Raw genomic sequence first — 23249 nt, 5'->3', positions numbered from 1 at the left:
GCCGCACGCCTGACCGAGCCAGCCCAGCCGCCTCGCAAGTCCCCGGCAAACGACACGCAAACCCAGGGTAAACCCGCAGCGAGACCCACGCCCCGGGCTCGGCCCCGCGTGGCCGGCGAGCCGAGAGGGGCCGAGTTCCGCCCCAGCTGCTCCCTCTGCGAGCCCACGCCGCGGGTGGCTGCCCCACGGGTGTCACGGGCAGGCGTGGGCAGAGCCGACGCCACGGTTACCCTCGGCGCAGGGCCTGGGGAGGGGGGCAGGAGACGAAGGCGTGACGCCCGGCCGAGCGGGGGCTGCTGCCAGCGTTCGGGAGCAGCGGGGCGGGCTGCGGGCGAAGCGGCCGCAGGAGGGTGCTGCAGGAGGGTGCTGCGGGCGCGGCGCGGCGCGGGCGGTGCCGCAGAAGATGTCGGCGGGGCGGCGGCTGCCGGCCTGGTGGTGGCTGCCGGCGCTGCTGTGGGGCGGCGCGGGGGGCTACGTGGTGGTCAGCTCGGTGTCCTGGCCGCTGCCCGAGGCCGGGGCGGCGGCGGACGAGCTGCACAGCTCCTCCACCGAGGAGGCGCTCCCCGCGCTGCTGGAGGAGGCGGGCGGCCTCTGGAAGCAGAGCTACCCGGCCTCGGCTTACCGGGAGGACGCGGGCCTGGGCTCCGGGCCGGCGGGGCGGCGGTCGGGGCAGGGGGCCGCCCCCTCCAGGATGTTCTCCTACCGACGGGAGGGCGGCGGGGCGCCGGGCCGCGCCGGGACCGCCCGCTTCCTCGCCCGCCACAACACCTGGGGCTTCGTGGCTACGCGGGCCGCGCAAGGAAAGGTACGGTGCCCCCCGGTGCCCACGCCCGCGGGCTGCCGCGGTCACGCGTTACCTGCTAAGGAGCACCAGCCCCCCGGCCGCCCGGCGCGGCCGCCGGCAGCGGCGTTGCGGTCCGTTCCGCCGGCAGCAGCGCCGGTGTCGGCAGCCAGCGAGGGCGCGGAGAAAGCAGTAAGCACTCTTTCTAGGAAGAGGAACCGTGCTTGGAGTGCGGCAGGGCAGGCACGCTAGAAACCCCCGCCGGAGGGGCGCAGAGAAAGCAAAAGCTTTGAGCCAGAACCACAGCTCAGCGCTGGTTTTGGGGAGAGGGGGGTTCACTCCTTGCGGCACCCTCAGCCCGCTCCTGGCCGCGCTGCCGGCCCCGGCCCCCGCGGGGTCCGCGGGGCCCCGGCCCCCCCTGCCCCCCTGGGCTCTGGCTGCCACCCGGCGAGGAGGAGGAGGAGGAGGAGAAGAAAAAGGAGAGCCTGCTGGGCTACCACAAAATCTGTCCGTCCCGCAGCGGTCCGGCTATACCCGCTTAAAGGACGATTTCTCTGTCAGAAGCATTAAGCAAAATAGCTGGGCTGCACTGGAGGATCGGGGTCATTATTTTTTCCAGCTTTAAAATACTTCCCTTTTTAAAGTGAAAGGTTGGAATTAGGCACAGCATCCAATGCCACTCAGACAAGAAGAAAAAAGAAAAAAAAAAAAAAGGAAAAGAGAGCTTTAACTTTTTCTTGAAAGTACTCACCAGTTGATTAACGTACAATTTAAAAAATTTAAAAAATAGCCAAAGTCAGAAGCACATTAATCTTCAGAAAGCTTGGCTGAGTTACTGGCAGTCTATGTTATTGCAAAATACAAAGCAACAGGTTAAAAAAAGATACCATTAAATAAATTTATACATACACACAAGAGGCCTGTAATTCTGCATCAGTTTGTCAGAAATCCTGTTAAATCATACAGTCTTAACTCTCCTGGTTTATGGTCTCGCCAGAAACCCTCGGTGGAATTACAGCCATAATACAGCTGCAGTTAGCTGTCTCTAGTTACAACACAGAAGGAATACAGAAAAATTGGATTCATAATAAAATTTGGAATTGATGAGGGGGGTGTTGCTGCTGTGAATTGGGGAGTAACGCTGCCTGTGATCGCAATTCTTTTTGAGAATCCGCTGTAACATTAACCATGCGTGGTAGGCTGGGCATTTTACGCAATGGAAACATGTCCTGCAATATTACTGACAGCTACTATTTTTTTTATAGTGTCACTCAATAATAAACAAGTATTTTTAGTTTCTAAGTTATGGAGCTTCATTAAAGCATTCCTTCTAAGGAATGCTAACAAGGACCATCTATAAACACCGTAAGCATTAAAATTTTAAAGGCATATAAACATTAAAAATCAGAAAGCATGCAATCCAGGTAATAACATAATCCAGGGTTTTCTTATTAACTATTCATACTTAATTTGATTTTGCTGTAAAGGATTTACCGGTTACATTGAATTAATGTATTGACTGATAATTTTACTATTTAACATCTAATTGACCATGAGGAAAGAAATATCTGAAGACATGAAAAAAATAGTAATTCATTAAGTATATGTCATTGCAATTTATAATGGGATGAAAAGCATAGTAGGAGTATAAACCATTATGGAGAGTATTAATGTGTGTCACTACTGGGCAAGGACATTTTTGCATGCGTTATATCCACTGTGTGTACACACGTCAGTGTACGGGAGAAAACTTTTTGAAAACCTGGCTTCCTGGTGTCCCTCCTCCGACCTGGGAGGAAGGTTTGCTCTGGCTGGCTTGGTGGTTGGGACCCCCCCCATAGCTGATGTTCCTGCGCAGGCAGCTGAGCTGACTTTAAACACAACTCTAGCTAAAATGCCTTCTCCTCTCTCTTGGCAAACGGATGCAATCACGTTGCAAATCAAGGCTGAAAGGGGAGGCAAAATTAGCGTAAAAAGGAGGCCGAATCAAGGCTAAATTAGGCTCTATATCTTTTTGGGTTTGAGAAAAGTTTTAGAGTAAACATTTCTTGATGCTGATGGCATTGATTTTAATGCACTTAAACATTTTTAATTTGGTAGTTCCTTTAAGCTCAGTGGAAGAGAAAATGTTCTCTATAGTGTCATGGACAGGACTGGAAAGAAGAAATAAGGGAGAGATCTGTTCCCATAGAAGCATGAGAGATCTAATTTAGAAGAAGGTCTGCCTCACGATGACGACAGAAAGTGGGAGACTGAGCAATTGGGGGTTGCCGTCCTCTCTGCTAGCGCCCTTGAGGGAATCCCCAACGTTGTACACCAACTATGTGCAAAGATGTAACCAGTTGCTTATTTGGATTTTGCAGATCCAAGGTATGCCCTATGGGAACTGTTTACTTCTCAGCGACGGTCCTGTCAATAACAGCACTGGAATCCCTTTCTTTTACGTGACTCCGAAGGATAACACTGTGGCAGATCTCCTGAAGAATCCCGTGGCTTCTCTGACCCTGCCAGAGGCAGACGGAAATTTCTGCAGGTAACAGAGGTTTATCCGCCTACTACCACCTTCAGTGGGAACAGAGTCGTCAGAACAAAATGCTGGGTCCCCACCTTCAATGTCCTGCATTTATTTTTAGCCCTCACCATCAGCTACAAGCTCCTGCTTAGCTTTGTTTTGCAGTAAGTTGCCCCGGTAAAGCACGGTAAAGAAAAGCAGAAGTGTCATTGAAGTATATTGTCTCATCAACAGCTGCAGTGGCTTTCAGCTCGCACATTAACACACCTAAATTTTAACCTCTTCTGGGAGGTGCCAGATAAAGTCTAGGTGTTCAAGATCCCATTATAGGCCATGGCGATCTAGTCAATGAAGTCCATAGAGTTTTGAGGGCTATCCAAGTCACGGTAAAGCAGGCACCCTTGCTCTGCTGAACAGCTCTGGTGGCCCTGCCCATTGCGTTGACAGGGCTCTAGCTCTCCAGGGTCTACAAGGGGACCTCAAGCTCTTAGTTCACAAGTTATACACTCAGGGCTATGCCACTCAGTCTAGTTTCCACCTCTTCAGAGGGTACAATTGAATATGGTATTATTGCAAATTTTTGGCACCTTGTGTATCACGAACAGTTGGCAAAAGATCCCCCACATAAAGGAAGCCGGGCCTGAGATTTACTGATCTACAGCTGCCCCCAGGTTTGCCTCTCCAGAGACAGCAGTGAGTTGACTTCTTTCTTCCTAATCATGTGTACAATGAATAACTCCAGATCACTGAAGCTTTACATGTGTAAAATGTATGTATGTATGTAAACTCGAAGATGATTCAGTTTTCCCCTCCATGCTTGTCTCCTTGAAAAAGACGTATCTCTGCCATATGTTTGTTTACAGTCAAACATGTGGCAAACTTGGCTGGGTCACCCTTGTGTGAAGTGTTATTTCCAAAGGCCTTTTTACGTGACGAGGTGCATGACACCGAAATTGTGTCAGACAGGACTCCGTTACCAAAGCAGATCTTAGCTGATATTCTAAGGAGAGAGAGAGAAGAACTGGAAATTACAGACTGCTTCAGAAAGAAACAGGATTGAAAGTTTTTACCCCAACTTAAGGTCCTCTTTGGGGGAGGAGAGGTTTATTTTAAGAACTGGATCCCAGATTTCCCCAGCTGGGGATTGCCTTGGGTATGATCCCGCCTCTCAAGCCCGCCAGCTGAGAACACCACTGGAAAAAGCAGTGAATGGTGAATATGAAGCACATTACCATTACACTTGTCCGTATTTGCTTCCAGAACATACTGTCTGTTTTCTTAAGAGTTATATGGTGGCAAAATGAAATGTTTCTTAGTCCTAAGCAGTACAAGTGATTTCAGGCTGACATCCCATTCCCAAGGAATGGAAATCATGGCTTCCTTTTGCAGCGTCAAACACCTAATAGCAACCTTCCATCGCAACATTTGTTAAGGTAATTCAGTTTTGAATGCTTGAGAAGGTCAACAGAGTGGTGAAGTTAAGACGAGAATGGTTCTGCTTGTTCCTTAAAATTATTTCATTAAATATTTTGAATTAATCATTTCAAATTTAAGTAAATGTATCGGTTATTTCGTAACAGGCTAATGGAACTTATTGCTGCTTTCTAAGCGTTTTCGTTCAATCAAATAGTGAGCTGAATATCTAGACCAAGTGCTTAAAAATGTGTGCTAAGCCCGATGTCCTAGCACCTACCCAATGCCCTATTTTCAGAGGCTCAAGACTCAGAGCAGCTTCCATTGATGATAACTGCTGGTGTTGAGCACTTCTGAAAACCACGCACCCATTTAGGCACTTAAGTGTGGCCTTTCATCCCTGACTTTAAACATCCACTCTTGAAAGTCTTTGCCTTTTATGTTTTAGCAACGTCACCGCCCGATTTACCTGTTTGGAAAGTGCCAATTCACCAACAAAAGAGAAATGCTGCGTGATTTATAGAAATACGAAATTCATACACACCACAACCCTTCGAGAATATTTATTTGCTGTCTTTCTCTTAAGTACCCATTAATTTCCAAACCAAACCACTACCCTTTTGCTCCGTGTGCCAGAATGTGCTGCTGTTTGCCTTGCAGCCAGGGCAACCTGGATTCTGCCACCCGACTCTCTAGTTCCCTCCGCAGCCTGAGACCGCACTCTCTGGCGAGAAGAGCTCTCTGGGCACCGCCACGGAGCTCAGCCTGGATTTCCAAGACAGCTTAGGCCAAACTAATTACCAGTGGCCACATCCCTACTCTCCCTCCCTCCCTCCCTCCGGTCGCGTGGTGTCCCCCCGCCCCTCTCTCTCACATCAGCTCTGGGCTTTGCCTGACCCCGAGATGAAACATAAATCTGAAGAAAATTAACCCCATGATGAGAGTAAGGTCTTCTGCCAGTCCTTCTTTTCTTCCCATGGCGGCTGCTGCTGCTGGCCATGCAGTCCCACCCCTCCCTTCAGCTGACCATATGGTGGGCCTATTTTAGCTCAGTAGCCGAGCAGAAACCTCTAACCTTTTTTTTGCTGGATTAGATTTCTGCTGGGTTAGTAACTTGCATCAGCTCCCCAAGAGCCAGAGGAGTCAAAGGAGAGGGGAAAGGAGAAGGTGGAGGAAAACAGGACACCCTCATTTTAGCATGTAACCATACTGTAAATATTGAGCTTACTACTGACTCAGATTCAGAGTCTGATCAGCGCTCCTTGCATTATTTATTTTGTTCTTACATTCAGTTTGGTTTTCATTATTTCTGGAGTTCTCATCTGGAACAGATGTTGGCCGGCGTTAGTGCAAAGAACAAGCGATAGGGAGAGTGAAAAGCTGGGGCATTTGTGGAGCTGCCGTTTGCGGTTTTGATGATAGCTAGGAAAATGTGAGCAAGCTTTGGGGCTGTCTCACAGCCAGGACACATGTGGGCACTGAGACTTTGACTTTCTTCTTTCCCTTCCCTGTGTAACCAGGGTCAGAAATGAATGTACATTTTAAACTAGCAACCCGTGAGTGATTTTTACGTTTTAAACTAGCAACATCTTAAACTGCAGCCCTGCGCAGCATCCTCCCGTTACCCCACAGAAAGGGCTTCTGTGGGCAGGGCAGCAGGGAAGAAAACAACAAGCGTGCCCGGGCTCTGCTGCCGGTGCTTGGAGTTGCCTGTCCCCGGCAGTGCCCGCAGCACGGGATGCGCTGCTGCCAACGCAGGCAGCTTGCTAGCTCTGCCGTGGGCGGCCCAAGCGTCCCTTTTGGGGTGCGCCCTACCTGCGGAGATAGCCGGGCTGTGCCATGCAAACAGCGCATAGCGTCCCTACTGCAGAGCTTTACGTGCTGGCCCAGGTTTTGTATAGCAGGGTTCTTCCACTTCTTTACTCACACGCTACGGGAGGCAAGACCTTTTACGCTGAGAGACCTCAGGTCCTACTGGTATTAAAACAGTATCTGCGAGGTTTTCTTTGCAAAGGAAAGCGTCATTCGTAGATGGTTTTAATACCCGAAGTTCTCTTGGTCAAGGGCAGCATTAATTGTTTGGGCTTCAAAATAATTATACAAAATAGCTAAATGAATAATGCTCTACGTGAGAAAGTTCATGTCCTCGTACACCAGCAATAAATCCGTGGCTTGTTTTCATGTGGAATTTTATTAGAATTTCATTATTAACCTACTCTGAGTTGTAAGAATTAAAATAAATGTGAAAGCTGGTCGATGCCTGTAGTCAATGCTCCTGGGAGTATTTGGCACTCTCCTGAAAAATGCTTCTGACCTATTGCACGCAAAAGAAATCTCTGGCCTTTAGAAAGAAAACAGAGCTGACATTTCAATAGTCTTCTTGTATCTAATGAGTATCAAGTGACTTGTGTGCGTGTACATCAGTTTGATATTAAATTTATTTAGTAGCGAATTTCATTTGTTTTGTTTCCGAACAGACTCAAGTTTCAAACCTTGACAATAAATATTTTCACTTTCGGGGATGTGAGGAGTCACAGAGTGGCCTTTTTGGTGCTCCAGCCTTAATATTTAATCAGCTGGAGAGAAAATGTGAAAAGCCTAAACTAATAAGACAAATAACATTTAATAATGAAAGAAAGAGAGCTGCGATGCATCTGAATAGGCACTAATTGCAAGACATTATAATGCTGCAGCTACGGTCTGGATTCCTCATCCCTGACCTAGAGATTGCCATCTCCCAGAGGGAGAGGGGCTGCGCTTCTCTCAGAAGGCTCTCTGACGGCCAGGCTACAGAAAGCATTCGTTAGTAACTACGCTGCATCCTCTCTGAAGGCTGATAAATGGATAATAGAGGCAAGAAAAATTAAATGGTTCAGGGCTATAAATAGACAAAGCTGGCATGTCTTTGCCACAGACAAGCTGAAAAGATTGAGTCCCATTCTTACAGCTTTCAGAGGGAGCAAGACCGAGCCCGACATTAAAGAATAGAGCAGCTATTGTTCTAAATGCGTCTCCCAACACACAGGCTGCTCAGAGGATCTCCCTTTCCAAGTAAGCTCCTGGGCCTGCCTCATTACAGCTGCAGCCTGGAAAACAGGCAATTAATTTTAAACGTGTGTCACCTCCTTGACATCAGGTTCAGCACATTCGTAGGGACCAACTGCAGCTTTCTTAGAGAAGGAGCAGTTACGCGGCTGCCGTGAACTAGTTTTCACGCAAAGGAAAAAGGAAGAAGAGCAACGAGCTTTGGGGTCAGTCCACCGGTTGGGTTTTCTTTGCTATTAGTTTGGAGGATGGTGTTTCAAATCCACGCTGCAGACTGCGAGTGATTTTGAGGGACTCAGATTCCTCTCCTGGTTTATGACCTGCATCAGGGGCGGCTCCATCAGAGCCATTTTACCCACCATGCTCATCCGTTGCTTGAGGTAGCAGATTGGCATGACCAGGCAGACATCTGCAGTGGATATAAGCTGGCTCCGTAGCTTTCCTAAACTCTGCACTGAAAAGGCTGACGGGAAGTGCTGAGCGTGTCCAGCACTTCTGGATACCACCAGGCCACGGGAAGAGGAGAATAATTCGGTGGGTTAGGGTCCCTGCTGCGTGGTGGATCGGCAGCGTGCATAAACTGCCGACTTCGTTCCTGGGCAATCCTGAGAGACGATAAGCCTGCCGTGGGTCGCAGACACAACTTTTGAGATGTCAGTTGGCCATCCAACATATAGCTGCCTCTGGGTTTGCAGAGTCACTGTCTGTTAATACGTGGATGAATATAACCAAGAAACTTGGCACTGCACCTTCACACAAAGAGAAATGACGCACGCAGAAGACAAAGGCTGGATCCAGACATCCCTCAATTTTTGAGATCCACCTCCTGGTTCTGTGGCACAGACGCGTTTCTAGTTCTGGTATTTATATTGGCCCTTTTTAGTCATATGCAAATAATTATGTCAGTAGCTGTTCCTGAAAAATCTGTATTTAAAAAAATCAGGAAGATACCAAATTAGAAAGTCAAATATGAAACCTACTATCATCATGACCCAATGCACACAATATAGCTCTAAATTACTATTTTTACTGTATTCTTAAATAACCAACTTCCCAAAATCCCCTTCTAGTGAAGTAGTACGTGTTTCTCTGACTCTGTTTACAGAAATAGTTGGTGCTGTGATTCTTTTTTTTCCCCTGTGAATTGTCTATGGTTAAACTATATAAAAGTTTCCTGTCTGAAACATAGAGTTCAGCTAAAGAAATGAGTTGTTATTGTCAATGAAGACAGACAAACAGACTGACTTCACTTAACAAGTTCTAACTAAAACATTCTAGGAAGGATTATCTTCTAGGAAGAGTGAAATTATTTAAAACACGGAAACAGGTATACTATGAATACAGGCTCACTTAGACGCAGAATAGCCATTGTACCAATACTCTTCAGCTCCCGAGCTTGGCTTCAGATTCGGAACAGAAGACTGCTCTTCCACAAGCAAGAGCAAAGATGTCTTTTAACTATCTTTGCTGGCTCTCAAACACGTCTGATAAAGAAATTCTTGTCAAAATCAGAGCAGGGCAGGGCAAAACTGCCCAGCTGTATCCAGCTGAAGGCCAGCAACAGCTTTTCAGATTATGAAATTGCTTTCAGCAGAGATTTTGTTTGACGTTCATGCCACGCAGATTAGCAGCACCAATACCTTCTTTCTGCTTCAGAGACTCTGGTAGGTAGTGGCGAGCAAATGAAATGTATGAGGAGGATAACTTGCTTTTCAAAATTAATCACATTTATGAATCAAAATTGTAAGCACTTTACAATAATTATCTGAGGACATAGCATTTCCTCCCTTCCCTCCTGTCGATTTTAGGGGACAGAAATTCCTATGCTGTATGGTATATACTAGGGCATAACTCTGAGCCTTCACCTCGTGCCCAGTTTGGGGCTAGGCGAACAGGAGCCCCGCGCAGGGCGGCCGGGTGCCCACCTGGCGTCCGTGGGAGATGGCAGGGATGCTCCAGCAGCCCGTCCCCACCTCCTCATCGCAGGGCTTCGTATGGCGGCGGCTGCCGCTGCAGGAAGGTTAGGATGTGTGGAGACAGCCCTTACGCCACACAGGAGCTGCGTGCTCTGAAGTAGAAAAAAATGTAGGAAAACTGTTCTCTGGGGCTTTCTTCTTGGCGCTCTGGCTCTCCTTTTCTGCAATAGGAGAAAGCTCTTTCCCAGCTTCTTTTCTCTTCCGTTCTGCTCAAGAAATAGAGGGGTAAAAGCAGTGCTTTCTCACAGGGCAGGGAGAACTGCGTTCAGGGGAGATGGGGAGGATTTTTGGATCCTGGCAGGGAGGATGGAAGGTCCTGTCTCCTCAGGGGGGTGCGGGAGAAGGATGGCCGCTCCTCTGTGGGAAAAGGAGGCTGGGGAAGAAGAAAAAGAGAGATTCCCTTCCACAGACCCCTGCTTCCTCCCCCAGTCCCTGGAGCATTACTGAACCCTCCTGCCTTCCTCCTACTGATTCCTTCTCGGGAATCAGTGCCTCCCAAACTCCTGTTTTGCCTTTACTGCTGATCTGTGCCACATCTGTTTCACCTCGCTAACGGACTGCAGAGGCTGAGAATGAAGATAATACTCAGGGATACTTTGGGTCAGAAACCAGGAGACAGAGCATCGTCAGTCAAAGCAGAGATCTCGACTGCGAAAGGGAATCCTAACAAAGTCCCAACATCATCACCTTGTGTGCCAGTATAACTGCATCAGCCGGAACTATGGGTTCATCAGGTCTGGACTTGGCTAGCTGTTGTATAGGAACCTTCTAATTAAAATCCAAGAGATGGCTAGTGTAGTAAACAATTTAATGAGTAGGTGGCACTCTTTGCTCTGAACCGCTCTTGAACCACGACCCAGAAGCGCGGAAGTGGTACGCAGCAACGTCAGTGGGACGTGCTCATCAGCAGTGCGCTCTGAGGCATTGCATCGTTGTTGGGAAACAAATTTCACTTGGACACAGACTTCTCCTTTGTAAAGCTCAGTAAAGCTGGCACCTTTGTAAGTGAATGCAGCTCGTGTGCTCATCTGACATGCTTGGAAGAGACAGCTGCCTGGACCGGGTCAAACTGCATACCTGGGCTGCTCACCGTAAGCAGAGGAAGGGAGACAATCAGTTCTTCTCTCTTCACAAATCAGATGAATAATTAAGACAATCTCTCTTAATGCACTGTGTTCTTATAAAATGCATAAACTGAATTTTCTTCCATTTTAATCCGGCTTCCCTCAATTTCTGCAACAAGGTGTATGTATTTTCCATAAGCATAAAAAAATAAAGGTGTTCCCTATTGCTCGATCTCCTTCCACAATTCCCTGCTTTCTCTTCCCCTCAGTTCCTATTTTATTATAGCCTTCATGAAATCCTCTCCAGGGAGACAGAGGACCTGATTCTGGTAAAGACAGGGCCTGCAAAGCCACCTCGGGTTTCCTCGACAGGGAGACAGTGTCACCGGCGTGCCGTCTGTCCCCCGGCTCTGCTTCCCCCTCGCCCCCAGTCAGCAGTGCACAAATGTTATACACAGCCGCTCCTCCGCACCTACTTGTTCTTGTGCCAACAAAGATAAAAGGAACCCAAGGACCGAGAGTTGAATATTATATATACAGAAGGCAAGAAGCGACTAGTGAATGCATGACTAGACCTCTACAGATGTGAGGGAGGACTATTTTAGTAAATATACCTGTTTATCCCTGGTATCCCTTTCTTTTCTTTAGTAAAAATATGAGATATATCCCTGGTTATATCGCTTTACTCCTAGGAAGCAAAGGCTGCATTTACTTTCGTTGCACTCATAGCACCACTGAAAATTCAAGACCTGTTCACAATGGAGTTCTAAGTGGTAGCTGTAAGTTTAGTGATTTTTTATGGTTTTAAAAGTATAAAAGTAATCACACATTATTAGGGAAATACTATGCCAGAAACAATGCAGAAACAGGTTTACTTCAGAATATGAAGGGCTCCTTTGATAAAGAAAATACTAATGCTAATGTAAGATTAGATACAAGGTTCCTATTCTGAAACAGAAAACCTATGATAAGAGGCAGCGCTAAAAGCAAAGCCAACAAAGTAATAACACAGCGTACTGAACTCAAATGTGTCATTGTCCTGTTCAGCTCTTCCAAAACAACATCTAACATAATCTCAACAAATAATTCGTTTGCCTCATTTCCCAGAAAAACAAACTGACCCTCCAGAATATTATTCCAATGTGCAAAATTCAGTTTGAATAACTTTTACTGGGAAGATAGTATTGTGTGTGTCGATCAGTGTAACACCCTGACTCAGGAGAACATAGAGAAAACTGCAAACAGAAGAAGGAGCCAGGGAAAAAAAAAACAGAAATAAAACCATTCCAGATACGGGTGTACAGTGTGTGGGTTTTGTTGTCAGCCAAATATGTGGAGAGCAGTTTTTCCTGTAAATCGGGGAAGAGTCACAGCTGACACTAGTCCTATCAGGCAAAACCGTCTCTGCAAAGGCAGGCAGGATTCACTGCTCTAACCACAGCAACGTCAGGTCTATTGCCTACTCAAAGTCAGTGAGTACGTTTTTAGAATAAACATGTACTTGCACAAAAAGATCAAATAATTGTAATTTGAGAAGGTGTCAACCCAAAAACTCTCACTTCTCCTGCTCCTGATCACACCCAAATCTATCACCTTGATCCACTCCGTGAAATGCAGACATCCTTTAAAATAACAATCCCTTTCTAATTCCTCTCTGAAAGTAATTAACAGCATCTTACCTAGGAGCTATACCCAAGAAAGGCACTTGCAGATAACTCATGCTTTTCCCAGCTCTTCAGTTGTTTCACGATACTGTTAGGCTGCGGAGGAAATGGTTTCGTACAGACAGATACACAGTTATTAGTTTAAAGCAATCTTCTGAACTGAAATTTTGCTAGTGAGAAGTCCCTGCTCTTCCATATTTTTAAGAATCATCTAGTTATAAAGATAGAAAGGCATGTAGGGGGTGTTGATACAGTATTAAGATTAAGCACAAAAGATAACGCTAGATCAGGAGATCACTTCAAATGGACTTTAAGACTCTGCTATCCAGGGCCAACAGTTGGAAGAGCGTGGATCTGCGCTGCCCTGGCTGCTGGACATGCAGGCCCTCGGCTGACACCCTTTGCCTGTGGGATTCAGCTCCCCTCTACAGCTGCATACCCTGTATTTGCCTGTATTTATTCGTGTTTTGGTGGGTGAGCTTCTCGTTGGACCATGGAACGTTGGACCATGGAACGTTGGACCATGGAACGTGGCCGCTGAACGGCCACACAACACCCACAGCCACCAAACACCAAAAGAAATGCCAGGAGGTACGGGCGTCCCCGGGGCATGGAGCTGTGCTGCTTAGGGACAGGACGCTCTCGGGCCACTGTAAGCCAGCTGTGAAACTGCGTCTTCAGCATGCCGTAGGAGTTAGCGCTGAGGATCTACAGCGTGCCAAGGTGACCACGTAGACAAGTCTGTACGCCGAATACACACTGATAGAAATAAACCCAGTGCCAGGAAATGCAGATTTTCAGGTACTCAGAACACCATTCATTTATTACTTCATAATTAAAAAAAACCCCAACAAACAGTACTAGAGAAAATTAGACCATTATTTATTGGTGTGCACAGAAAGTTTGAGCTTGATCTTTGGCAGCTGCTCTTCCTCCCACGCAGAAAGCGCGGTAGAGGAAAAAGAGTACGAGTGGAGTTTGTCCAGAGGTCGTTAAGCTGAACACCCCCTTCAGACAACTCCTGCTCCAGACTGAACAGGATGCTGGAAAAACATCCCAGAGATGATGTGACTGCAAACGGCTCTTTGGAGCTCAGGCTACAGATGGTGCCAAGTGCTTCCCGGGCATAGCTGAGTATCAGTCAGCCCGCTATAGACACTTCCTTGCGTATCTCTGTTCAGGGCCCTATCTATAAAAGCAGATACTTTATCCAGTGAGCTACACAGTCTTTCATAACCATCTGCGGGGAATCTGCAGGTGTTAAATTAGCTGCAGGAGGATGCCCATATGTTTCCTGCATGCAATAGACACATACTGAGAATTATAACCAAAAAAACCCCAACATTGCAGATTGCACGCAGTTAAGGCTAAAGGGCTCAAGCCAAGATCTTTTAAGTAAAATCGCACACGGATGAGATGTAATTTACTGTGATTTGCTGCTTCCGATTAAAACACAGAGAAGAAGAAATGCAGTCTTCATTTCCTAATGTAGTTTTTCGAGTTTATGTTCTTATGTGGGGAGACGGTCCCATGAGATGTTGAGCAGTCTCAAACTGCTGGCAATGGGACTTGGGGCTGCTCAGCACTTGCCAGGATCAGGCCTTTGCTGTCATTGCATACAACTTCTTTTTTGTGACTGGCCAATTTACCTATGATTTATATCCTTGTATTGTATATGTCAGAGTCAGCAATTGCCCCACAGCTACTAATGGGAGCTATTTATTATTACTGTATAGAAAGAGCCAAAAAGCAACAAGTACCTTCCCCGTCTTGGTCTGAAGGATGAAGGCAGTTGGAGATTTTTGTTTAATAGATCTTACTTGTCTCTTTGGTGTAAAGCAGTTGAAAAATGCGTAAAAATGAACAAGGATTGAGTTTCTAGGATAGGCACAAGGAAAAGACCTTACGTTTTACACACAAATACATGTATGCACGCTTATTTTGTAGGCGTAGGCACAGACTAACCACCTCACTAGTTCTCTTCAGAATCCTGAATTGAGGTCCGTAAATATGTCTGGGAAAACTGCCATTTTCACATTTTTTACAATCTAACATATATTAATCCGTTTTTTAAGAGCATAAATTAAGATTAAGCAAATCTCTACAGCAGAGATCTCTTTCAGGTGAGTATTCCTTCAAGAGCCCCCCCAAATGTTACACCTGCATGTAGAAAAGACCTGCAAGGCTTGACAAAATAGCGCAGCTTTTTATATGCGAGCAGGAATTTGTATTTCTCCAAAACCCTTAACAAAGAAGCCAAGCTATTACACATGAGCATTTTTCTCCGTGCACAGAAAAAATGTAATTGATCCGGAGGATCCAAGGTGTGCCAGGCTGACTCTCACGGGACAGATGGTCACGGTGCCTCCAGAGGAAGTGGAATTTGCCAAGCAAGCAATGTTTTCCAGGTCTGTATGTAACAGGCACGTAGTAGAGTGCAACCCACAGGTTTGAGACAAATATACGGATGTGGCCGTTTGGTACGGAAAATCTGAGAAGTAACAAGCCTGGTCTTTACTTTGGGGTCACGAAGCGTGTTGGCTCCTGTGTGGCTTGGAATGACAGGCAGATCTGTGTGACGTCCTTTGGACTCTTGAGATAACGAAATATGGAAATGCAATTAGTCAGTGTTGGACTCCAGTAAAGCACGTGGTTTATAATCTGGGGATTATGAAAATATTTCACCTGGCTCCGAGGAGAGATTCCATAAATCCAGGCTGTATTTGTTACCTTTAATGATTCTTCCCCAGTTTAGGACAGGTAGTGTTCTTCAGCCACAGCCCCCTACTCAGAGACGGAGCAGGGCTCTGCTGCCTTTGGGCTTGTGCCTGTTTGCAGGGTGGAGCTTATGGGTTTTATTACCTCTCCTGATGTACCATGACAGCTGCTATCAAAGCTGTAATACCTACAGAACAGTCTCCTTTGAACAGATGCAATCACAACCCTGACACGTACACGCACACCCAGGGTGTGCCCCCGTGCCCTCCAGTGGGTCTTGAGAATAACAGGCGTGAAAAGCCCGAACCTTAGCTGGGGCACGCACCTCCCACACAGCCTGCCAGGGATGGTCCTCCAGGCGTACCCTGCCTGGTCAATCAAATACTGCTGGGAAACTGGGATGAGCTGGGATCCAGAACAGCCCAGAGCTGATATTCTCTCTGGCCCGCTGGAAGGGGTTAGGGTGGAACCCTGTCAGCAGGTGTCCCATCAATAGCAAAAATTGCTATTGATGGGACCAGGGATGGAAGGGGGCTATATTGGCACACAAGCCTTTCTTACAAACTTTGCAGAAATCAGATTCCTACGTGAGCCAGAGTCCACCAGCACCTTGGCAGGGGATGCTCCACTGTCAGGGAGCAAAAGCCAGACCAGCACAGTGAGGGCTGCCAGGGCTCACCCCATCCAATGCCGGCTGCAGCTGGAGCCACTACCCAATGCCACAGTCGTGGGTGCTCAAAGGGACAACTCAGAAAATGGTGGAAACCCCAGGCCAACCCAGAGGTTGCCAAACCAACCATCTCCTCTGCAGGGGCAGAAGGGCACTGGGCCAACCCTGCCCCAACTTGAACTGCTCCCCCCCTTTCCCCCCTGAACACCGTGGTTTGAGCTGGTGTATCCGCTCCACGCACCGCTGCCAAGCATCCCACAGCATCCTCTGCAGATGCGCTCGTGGTGGCTTGGGGACCAGATGTCTGCACCCGGTATTGCTGGCGGGGAGGGTCTCTTCGAGCTAGCTGTAAGGGCAGGCCCAAGAAATGAGAGAGAATTAGAGGACAAGAAGGCTCTAGCAGGCAACAGCTCGAAGAGGCTGTGCTCTGCCTGCTAGCCAGTTTTATTAGCTCTCCTGCCGTACCACAACAACTGCTGCCCAAGATGTAGCATTTTGAGAACACGGTTTCCTTTGAACAGGTACAAGCACAACCCTGACACATGTTCAGAGAATCTCCTCTAACTGTTTTTCACTTAGAGACCAAACAACATCTGCCTTTAGAGATGGGGTTCTGCAATGGGGGAAGGTGGTGTTCGCTGGCTGCCTTCGTTGCAGTTCTCACCAGACTGGGGTGTGGAAGATACAAACCTTACTGGAAGGGAGGGCAAAAAAGATGAATGGTGGTGGTGGTTCTCAGATCTCTGAGGTTTCACTCTGGCTAAGCACACTAGGTTGAACTAAAAAGCAGACTATGCATATGCTTTGGCATATCTTTTAATTTTTTTTTTCTTTTCTTTGTCCTTCCAGGCACCCGGTGGTAAGAAAGTGGCCTCGCAGCTATGAGTGGTTCTTCATGAAAATGAACATTGAGCACATCTGGCTTCAAAGCTGGTATGGAGAAGTTTCTGCCATTGCAGTAGAAGAGTATTTAAAAGCAGTTCCAAGTAAAGGATGATTGAATGGGCTTCGAGATAGAGATCTTCTGAGTTTCCTTTCCAAACACTTTTAAAATTTCATGCTGGATGGTTACTTTACAGCGATTTTTTTTTTCCCCAAAAGGCTTCAAAATAGCCCTGTCTTACGTGGAGCAGAGTGAAAATAAACCAACATGGACTTTCAGATTCTAAAGGAGAGGTGGATCCTAGCCCTACCCTGCAATGTACAAACGTGTCATTTCAAACAGGCAATGCATCATCTTGAATGCTGGTTAACAATGCTGTGTATCTGTTTGTTTTGACTTTTATTGCTGTGCACCCACAGGGAAACTACAGTATGTGCTAAATATAATGATCTGATTTACAGAAAAAGCAAATTGCCTACTCAGAACCCCCTATGCATTGTGGAGGTATTACTGCTGCTTGGTGTCCCTTGATTTGTAAGTACTCTAAGATAAACTTAATAGCTGCAAATTTAGATATTTAAGTTTTAAAAAAATATTTTGCTAAAGCTGTCCTCATTTGCTAACTTATATTTTCTACACGTGCTTTTCCCTAATTATCTAATTTGATGTTTCACTTGGAAATTGAGTAGAAATTCTCTCTTTAAGTAGAAAAAATTGCAAGCAGCTCAAACAACACGGCTCCAGTATAACTTGTCTCTCACTGACACAAAGCTGGTTAAACACATTAAGGGCCCAAACCAAATCAGCCCCACAAGGATTATCCCAATACAAGTATAAACATTCTCATAAGAAGAATTTAAGTAAATGTTCTCAGCTAGCCTGTCCCTGTGATGAGACAGGAAAAGTATTTTTAATAGCCTGTAGTCCAAATTTTTTTGCATCCCTTCTCCAGCCACCGCTTTATTTTTAACTCATTTGTGCAACTGATTTTTGTAAACCACCACTAACTCACATAGGGGTGGAGCCAGTCCCTTAAGTCTTTCCTCACCAAGTGTTAAAGGGCTTGTTCATGAATTTATTTTTCAAAGAAGCCTAAAGATAGGTAGATATTTCAGGCCATGAAAAACTCATTTTCCTAGTGTGGAAAGTGCAAACTTTGTTGCAAATGCATTATGAATAGGCATCTCGTGATAATACCGAAAGAGTTCCAAGGTATTTTATTCACCTTCAGCCCTTTCTCTAGATGTCCTGGTAAACTTATTCTGCGGTTCCTAAGGGTATCACAGAAAGAAAGGTCTTGTGGCTAACCAGCCAAGTCATTACACAGTTTGCAAATTATACGGCTGTTCTCCCCATTACATTAAGAAAGAGACACATTGAGATGGGGTTTCTGTGCCTGCGGGGAAGGTCTTCCAGCATCCCTGGGAGGGCACCCGAGCTCTGGACGCCAGCCCGCACCACGGCTGGGCTGAGAAGGAGCCTGTGTCCCTGGGCGAGCGACCTGAGCTTGTTCACGTTAATCCCTGGGCAGAGTTCAGAGGCAGCTGCGTGAGCTATGACCAGCTGGAAGCCAATTAAATGTAGCTGAGCTTATTTTGGTTCAGGCATGGAGAGAGGGAGTCATTCCCCGAATGGAGCTGGGCACCACGCTGGTTTAACTACCAGGGGCCACTTAGCCCTTGGGCAAGTTCAGGGCTCTGGGCATCACTACCATACCTGATATTCTGTAAGAATCAAAGAGAAATGTGGGGGAAAAACTTTGTTTAGACACTTATAAGCATTTTTTTTCTTGTCTTACTGCCAGAGACTCTGTTAGCAGTGCTGATCTTTTGCAGAGGTAATTACGCAAAAAGAGGAAGCGTCCTGCCTGAATCCATTTCCTTTTTTTTCTTGGCAAATGAGCAGCATTTTCCCATTTGAGTTTGCCCCAAAATCTTGCACTGTGTAGTACTGAAGCAAAACAGCCCATGCTGTTTTATAGATTTTATAGATTTCACAGATTTATAGAATAACATCAAGTGAAATCCTCCTCAATTCATATCATTTTGCCGTAGAGAGCTTTGTCCACTATGGATTTGATACTTTGCCCATTAGGATTAATGGGACTTTTAAAACTGAGTTCAACTGGCAGAGCACTAGACCCTGTAAGGGAATCTCCACAGGTCACACACACACACACACACACACACATACATATTAAGTAAATCCAGTGTCCAAGCTTAATGTTTAAACAAGCTGAAGAAGAGAGGAAGAATTTTCAAAATGCTGCTGTTACTATACTCTCAATTTCACTTACATCTTTAGGCAGCCTGGTAACAGTGAGATGGTCCTATGTCCTATCCACTAACCTATTAACACTCTTGCCTTAAAGCAGTCAGGGATTGTATCAACGATGTTTAGTACAGCTTTAACTGTTTAAGAAGCTAGCGTGCACTAAGAAAGGTTTTGAATTTACAATACCCTACTTGCTATAGGCTGTCTCCCTGCACGCCTAGATTCATTGGAACAGCTTCTGTATTGTAAATTGACGCATTCATCAAGAAGCTTTTCTGCATGGACCTGCCGTGAGGCTCTTCACAAAACCTCAAAACATGAAACAGCGATGGCACGTAAAGTGACAAAAGGGGCTTCATGAAGAAATACCGTCTTAAATCACCTGTTCTCATTTCATGCTTCCTTCTCCCAAGGAATAGTTACTATAAAAGTCCTTGAAAGTCTGTAGAAATTCATCAAAAATATGACCTGCAGGTTTTGAATGGAATTTTCTGGAGCAAAAAAAGAGGAGGAGATGGTAGTTTGCTTAATTGGGCTTTACGTTATTAATTATATACTAGTTCCAATTTTTGTTTAAACTGACAAATGTCTTAAGTGATATTGGTCATCACGTGGTAAGTGATGTTTGTTAAAGCTTTTAACCCAAAGAGTGTTATTGAGATACCATAACAAAATCATAGTTCCTTGAGACTGTAAAGGGTCTGATCTTGCTTCAGTTCAAGTCAATAGCAAAAATCCTATTTATTTGTTGTGCTTTAATTATTATATCAAATAAGCATTTTTATAAAAGGTCTTGATAAGCCCTTGTGAATTTATTAAGCATTTCAACTGCTGATGTGTAATTTATTTCCATGTGTTCTCTATTTTAGTTATTTCTGTAGCTTCCTCCAAAAAGCTTGTTGTGCAACATGTATTATTTAAAACTTTAACTGTGGTTTTGCAATATTTAAGAGATGCATTTAGTCATGTCTGTATACTTGCTGAAAAAAGGAAGACAAAGTTCTAAACTTGGGTTCTCACTTTTTGCTAATTTGTGCAAACATAATGCATGTACAGGATTTAAGCACAGCTAGTTTAAACTGCTGTTCTTATTTAACCAAAGAATGCTCCATTTCTGATGAAATTTTCATCACTTCAGTGGATGAAATGCAACGTGTCTCATTTCTGGATGTGTATTGGGATTTGCAATGTATATTGATTTCTAAAGATACTGAATATTGTTAACGAAATGCCTATTGAGGAGAAATGCAAATAAAACAAATTTCAAAGTGGAAGCAGCAGTTAGAATATTCGTGAGTCTGCAGTGTAGCATTAGCCAGAGTAACTGACCTTTTGCTGACAGCCATTAGAATTTCTATCTAATCTGAACATCTGCCTTTTTTTTTTTTTCAGTTTTCCTGAACCAAGTTAATTTCTCTCAAAATACTTCTGGGAATTGAGACTCAGATCTGCATTGGTACAGCCTCGCTTTTCTCTGGGGAGAAAAGTCTAGCCAAGCACCTTTCATCTTTCCTTCATCTTCTCATTACTGTCAGCTTTGCTTTCCCCATGGCAGTTAAATGTCACTCTTAACAATGTTTGCTCTTCTTTTCTGCACATGGGGACTGAGCACTCACCTCTCAGGTGTGCATTAATGGTGCTTTGGAAGTTTCCTCAGTGCTATTTCTTCCCTTGCTAGCTTTGCTCTTACAAGTTCTTGTTACAGCTTGTTCTCCGCTGTCTACTTTCCTCTGGCACGTTTTCTTAAGCCAAGGCTGACAATTTACCTTTTCATCTTGCTTTCCCGCACCATCTCCTTTCAACAAAATTCAAGCTCTCCGACTAAAATTCCCGCTTCATATCTGATAAAGGTTATAGGAAACAGCCTGTGTTTCCTATTTATGCCTTACAGTCTTTGTCTTGCCACTGGCTGGACGGCATTCGCTGTGAGGACCGTGACAACAGTTTCCTAACCTGTACAAATCACAGTCAACATCAGTTTCCTATTTCCAGTGCCTCCATACTCTTAAAAGAACATTTCCTGCAGCTGTTCTTTTCCTTTGTACTGACTCTTTTTACTTTTATCCCATTTCCGAAGTGATGTCTATTCTCATTACACTAAGTGTCTTTCACTTTTTTTACCAAAAAAATCTCATTTGAACAACATTTCTGGACTCACTAAAGTACTGTCACTTTTTTTGATCTGCTTTTTGCCAAACACTAAATTCGTGCTCTTCTGAATTGCCTGTCACTTGCCGTCCTTCAACACGGCTCACCCTTTGTAAGCTGCCTCTACTCTGCCACCACCTCCACATGCCCTCTCCCATCTAACATTCTCCTGTTCCTCTGTTGCCGTATCCGCTTTTTCCTGATTTTTTTCTTCATTAACTCTAGTTTTTCTGTGTTCTTCCCTCAGCTTCCAATTCCTTCTCCACAGCCCCTTCCACATTACTTTGTCTGCTCAGTCCTGGCTGTCTTCTTGATTTTGCTACTTCAATCTTGTTCTCACAATGCTCAGTGCCTTTGGAGAGAGTCCTAACACTGCCAAGTATTTTGGGAGAATGCTAAAGAGTTACTTTAAAGAATACTTCGGGTTTGAAATTTATTTATTTATTTAAACACCGACTCTGGAACAGAAATGGGAACATACTGGCCTTGGTGCCAGCACAGAGTAGGGTAGTTCACCGAGCTCACGGCTTTTGTCTGATGACACCTTCTGCACAAACTATTCCAGGCTCTACTAGACCCCGTCTGTGTCAGCCGCCACAACATATAATCGTGACTAGGAAGGAAAGGACATTACCTAAGTTTGACAACGTAGGTAACCATGTATGATCACACAACTGTTGCTTCTGAAGGAAAAGTGGGTGTATGAGACCGTTCAAAAAGGACTGGTAGCTGGTGAAAACAAGTGATCCATTTCAGAAGCTGGAAGAAGGTATAGATGTCTTGTATGAAAAAGTAGGTAAGACTTTAAACATGTTTATTTAAGAAGAAGTATATATCAAATATTTCAAGTTAATGGAAAATGAGTCCATAAAACGATCATGTTTATTCACTACCTTTATCTCTTACTGCAATACATTTTTCTCCACTTTTTTTTTACATGGGACTGACCCTCTTACCGTTTTTCATCTTTCTGAAAGAAGCTCCCCTCAGTACAACAGCACAGGCACCTTTCCTATCTGAACCTTGAGTGGCTTTGCTCCCTTTCCCCTGCCCTGCCGCACATCACGCTGCTCCTGGCTGGCTTCATCCTCGTTTTCAATACAGGCTGGGGGATGATGTGATCAAGAGCAGCCCTGCGGAAAAGGACTTGGGGGTGCTGGTGGACGAAAAGCTGGACATGAACTGACAATGTGTGCTCGCAGCCCAGAAGGCCAACCGTATCCTGGGCTGCATCAAAAGCAGCGTGGCCAGCAGGTGGAGGGAGGTGATTCTGCCCCTCTGCTCCGCTCTGCTGAGACCCCACCTGCAGTGCTGCGTCCAGCCCTGGGGTCCTCAGCACAGGGAGGACATGGACCTGTTGGAGCGGGTCCAGAGGAGGGCCACAAAAATGATCACAGGGCTGGAGCACCTCTCCTACGAGGACAGGCTGAGAGAGTTGGGGTTGTTCAGCCTGGAGAAGAGAAGGCTGCGGGAAGACCTTACAGCAGCCTTCCAGTACTTAAAGGGGGCCTATAGGAAAGATGGGGACAGACTTTTTAGCAAGGCCTGTTGTGACAGGACAAGGAGCAATGGTTTTAAACTAAGGGAGGGCAGATTTAGACTGGATTTAAGAAAGACATTTTTTACAGTGAGGGTGGTGAGGCACTGGAACAGGTTGCCCAGAGAGGCAGTGGAGGCCCCATCCCTGGAAACATTCAAGGTCAGGTTGGACGGGGCTCTGAGCAACCTGATCTAGTGAAAGGTGTCCCTGCTCTTGCAGGGGGGTTGGACTAGATGGCCTGTAAAGGTCCCTTCCAACCCAAAGCTTTCTATGATTCTCACCAGCCCTTCTCCCCATCCGGCCTTGCTTCCCACACGCCAGCTGCCTGCCACTCGGGAGGACCCACTTTACCCCGGAGGGAGGGCAAGGTGTGCCCCGGCGGGTGGAGGAGTGACTCATTTACGGTCACGCCAGGTTGATGGATTGGACTTAAAACTGCCACCTATCGCTAGGGTTGAAGGCCAAGCAACGTCCAAGGGCTCGTTGCTACGGGGAGGCCGGCGCGGGGAAAACTGCAGCGGACGCTCTCCGCGCAGGAGGCGCTTTAGGCTAATCGCCCGC

At 46.0% G+C, this 23249-nt stretch overlaps 1 protein-coding gene across 2 annotated transcripts; it reads left to right on the top strand.

The window, feature by feature from the left end:
• Nucleotides 1–341: 341 nt before the first annotated feature.
• CREG2 (cellular repressor of E1A stimulated genes 2) lies at nt 342–22014 on the top strand. Of its 2 annotated transcripts, XR_012778749.1 has the most exons (5): nt 342–805; nt 3145–3314; nt 14750–14863; nt 16693–17260; nt 21714–22014. XR_012778749.1 is itself a non-coding variant. In XM_075524394.1 (4 exons), the coding sequence occupies exons 1-4, from the start codon at nt 404–406 to the stop codon at nt 16838–16840; spliced, it is 834 nt and encodes a 277-aa protein (XP_075380509.1). In that variant the 5' UTR covers nt 342–403; the 3' UTR covers nt 16841–18694. The 2 variants fall into 2 exon arrangements, 1 of the variants encoding a protein (XP_075380509.1); XM_075524394.1 differs by lacking the exon at nt 21714–22014 and having other exon boundaries at nt 16693–18694.
• Nucleotides 22015–23249: the final 1235 nt, after the last annotated feature.

Source organism: Mycteria americana, chromosome 1 (assembly GCF_035582795.1).
Source record: "Mycteria americana isolate JAX WOST 10 ecotype Jacksonville Zoo and Gardens chromosome 1, USCA_MyAme_1.0, whole genome shotgun sequence".
Taxonomy (NCBI): Eukaryota; Metazoa; Chordata; class Aves; order Ciconiiformes; family Ciconiidae; genus Mycteria; species Mycteria americana.
This window is presented reverse-complemented; position numbering and strand designations above follow the sequence as displayed.